We start from the raw sequence: 1,387 nt of genomic DNA, 5'->3' as shown, positions 1-1,387 counted from the left end.
CTGTCTCTCAAACCGTCCACGATGGCTTGTCGTTGGCGTGCGATACCCAAACCCGACAGGTACTTGGATTCAGCCTCACCCTCGGCTCTCTTGATCTGAAGAATTTTCTCAGCCTCCGCTTTCTCAGTGGCCGCCATCCTCAGCCTTGCAGCTGGAGGTGTTCATTACAACCCTTTAATCCGCAAATTGATAGCAAAAATGTCGATTCTAAAAGATAAAAAGGGGGTAAACCTAAAATGCGACAATAATCAATAAAACTTTACCGGCATTGATCTCGTTCATTGCCCTCTTCACGTGCTCATCTGGTTCTATATCGACAATCAATGTTTGAACGATCTCAAAACCATATGCTGACATTGCCTGTTTACAAGATAGTACTTGAGAGTCCAGGGTGGGTTCGTTCGTAGACATATAGGGTGCGTTTGGTATGCGGTCGGACTAGACAGGACTGGACGGGCCCGAGTGAGGTAGGCAGATGAAATAATTGTGCAAGGTTTTAGGATTCTAATTTGACATGGTTAGTTTAGTAATTTACCAATCTTGTTTGATCTCCTTATTTTTGTTCCACCTATCTTGGTGGCACAGAAAAAAAATGCATTTTTAACCCACTCAGATCTGGTATGGTCCCAGTCTAATGTCGCGCCAAATATAGGAAACGTTTTTGTACTGTACTGTACTGTCCTTCATACCAAACACACTAAATAACTACCTATTGATTCTATCATGTTACCTTTTCAAGTTCTTCTTCCACAGCTTTGGCAATATCATTCTTTTGCTCAAAAGCATCGTCTAGATTAAGCTTTGGAACGCTAGCTCTTATAACTACAAGTAGAGAACTCATGTCCATCTTAAGCTAATAGCAACAAAAACTAAGTGAAATCTATAATTTATTGAAGGCTTTACCATCGAAAACATAAGCCTGGATTTGGGACCTTGTGTTGCTGAGCTTATAGAATGCATCACTTGCCTTATCAGCCAAAGCACGATATTGTATCGAAGCTACAACATTCACAAAAACATTGTCCTGAAAAACAAAAAAAACCGTATAAATTGAGTCACTTGGTCGTCATCTTTATGAAAAAGGATGGCTTTTGGGAAATTAGGTTTGCACTTAGTTCAGTAATATTGTCAAATGAGCATAGGCGTACACCTTCAGTGTTAGAATCCCACATCGGCTGGGACTTGACTATTTCACCTCTATATATGTTGGAACCCCCCCCCCCTCTCTCCTCAAGGGCTCTTTTGGAGAGTTCACCAATGGGGTTGTACATATTCTTACATTCAGAAGTGGATCGCTTATTTGTAGTTTGTCCCATATTGACTAGACGTGGACCATTTCTCCTTGATATATGTTGGAACCTCCCCTCTCTCCTCAAGGGCTCTTTTA

The 1,387-nt window shown here is 41.3% G+C and overlaps 1 protein-coding gene across 1 annotated transcript; it reads right to left on the bottom strand.

The window, feature by feature from the left end:
• Positions 1-5: 5 nt before the first annotated feature.
• LOC112505598 (hypersensitive-induced response protein-like protein 1) lies at positions 6-1,058 on the bottom strand (the record flags this gene model as incomplete). Its single annotated transcript, XM_025109479.1, has 4 exons — positions 6-151; positions 264-360; positions 731-822; positions 904-1,058. Coding segments are annotated over 4 exons (490 nt in total), but the record flags the coding sequence as incomplete, so codon positions are not given.
• Between the last annotated feature and the right edge of the window lie 329 nt (positions 1,059-1,387).

This window comes from Cynara cardunculus, unplaced genomic scaffold, assembly GCF_001531365.2.
Source record: "Cynara cardunculus var. scolymus isolate 2C unplaced genomic scaffold, CcrdV1 Un_Scaffold_12731, whole genome shotgun sequence".
Lineage (NCBI taxonomy): Eukaryota > Viridiplantae > Streptophyta > Magnoliopsida > Asterales > Asteraceae > Cynara > Cynara cardunculus.
This window is presented reverse-complemented; position numbering and strand designations above follow the sequence as displayed.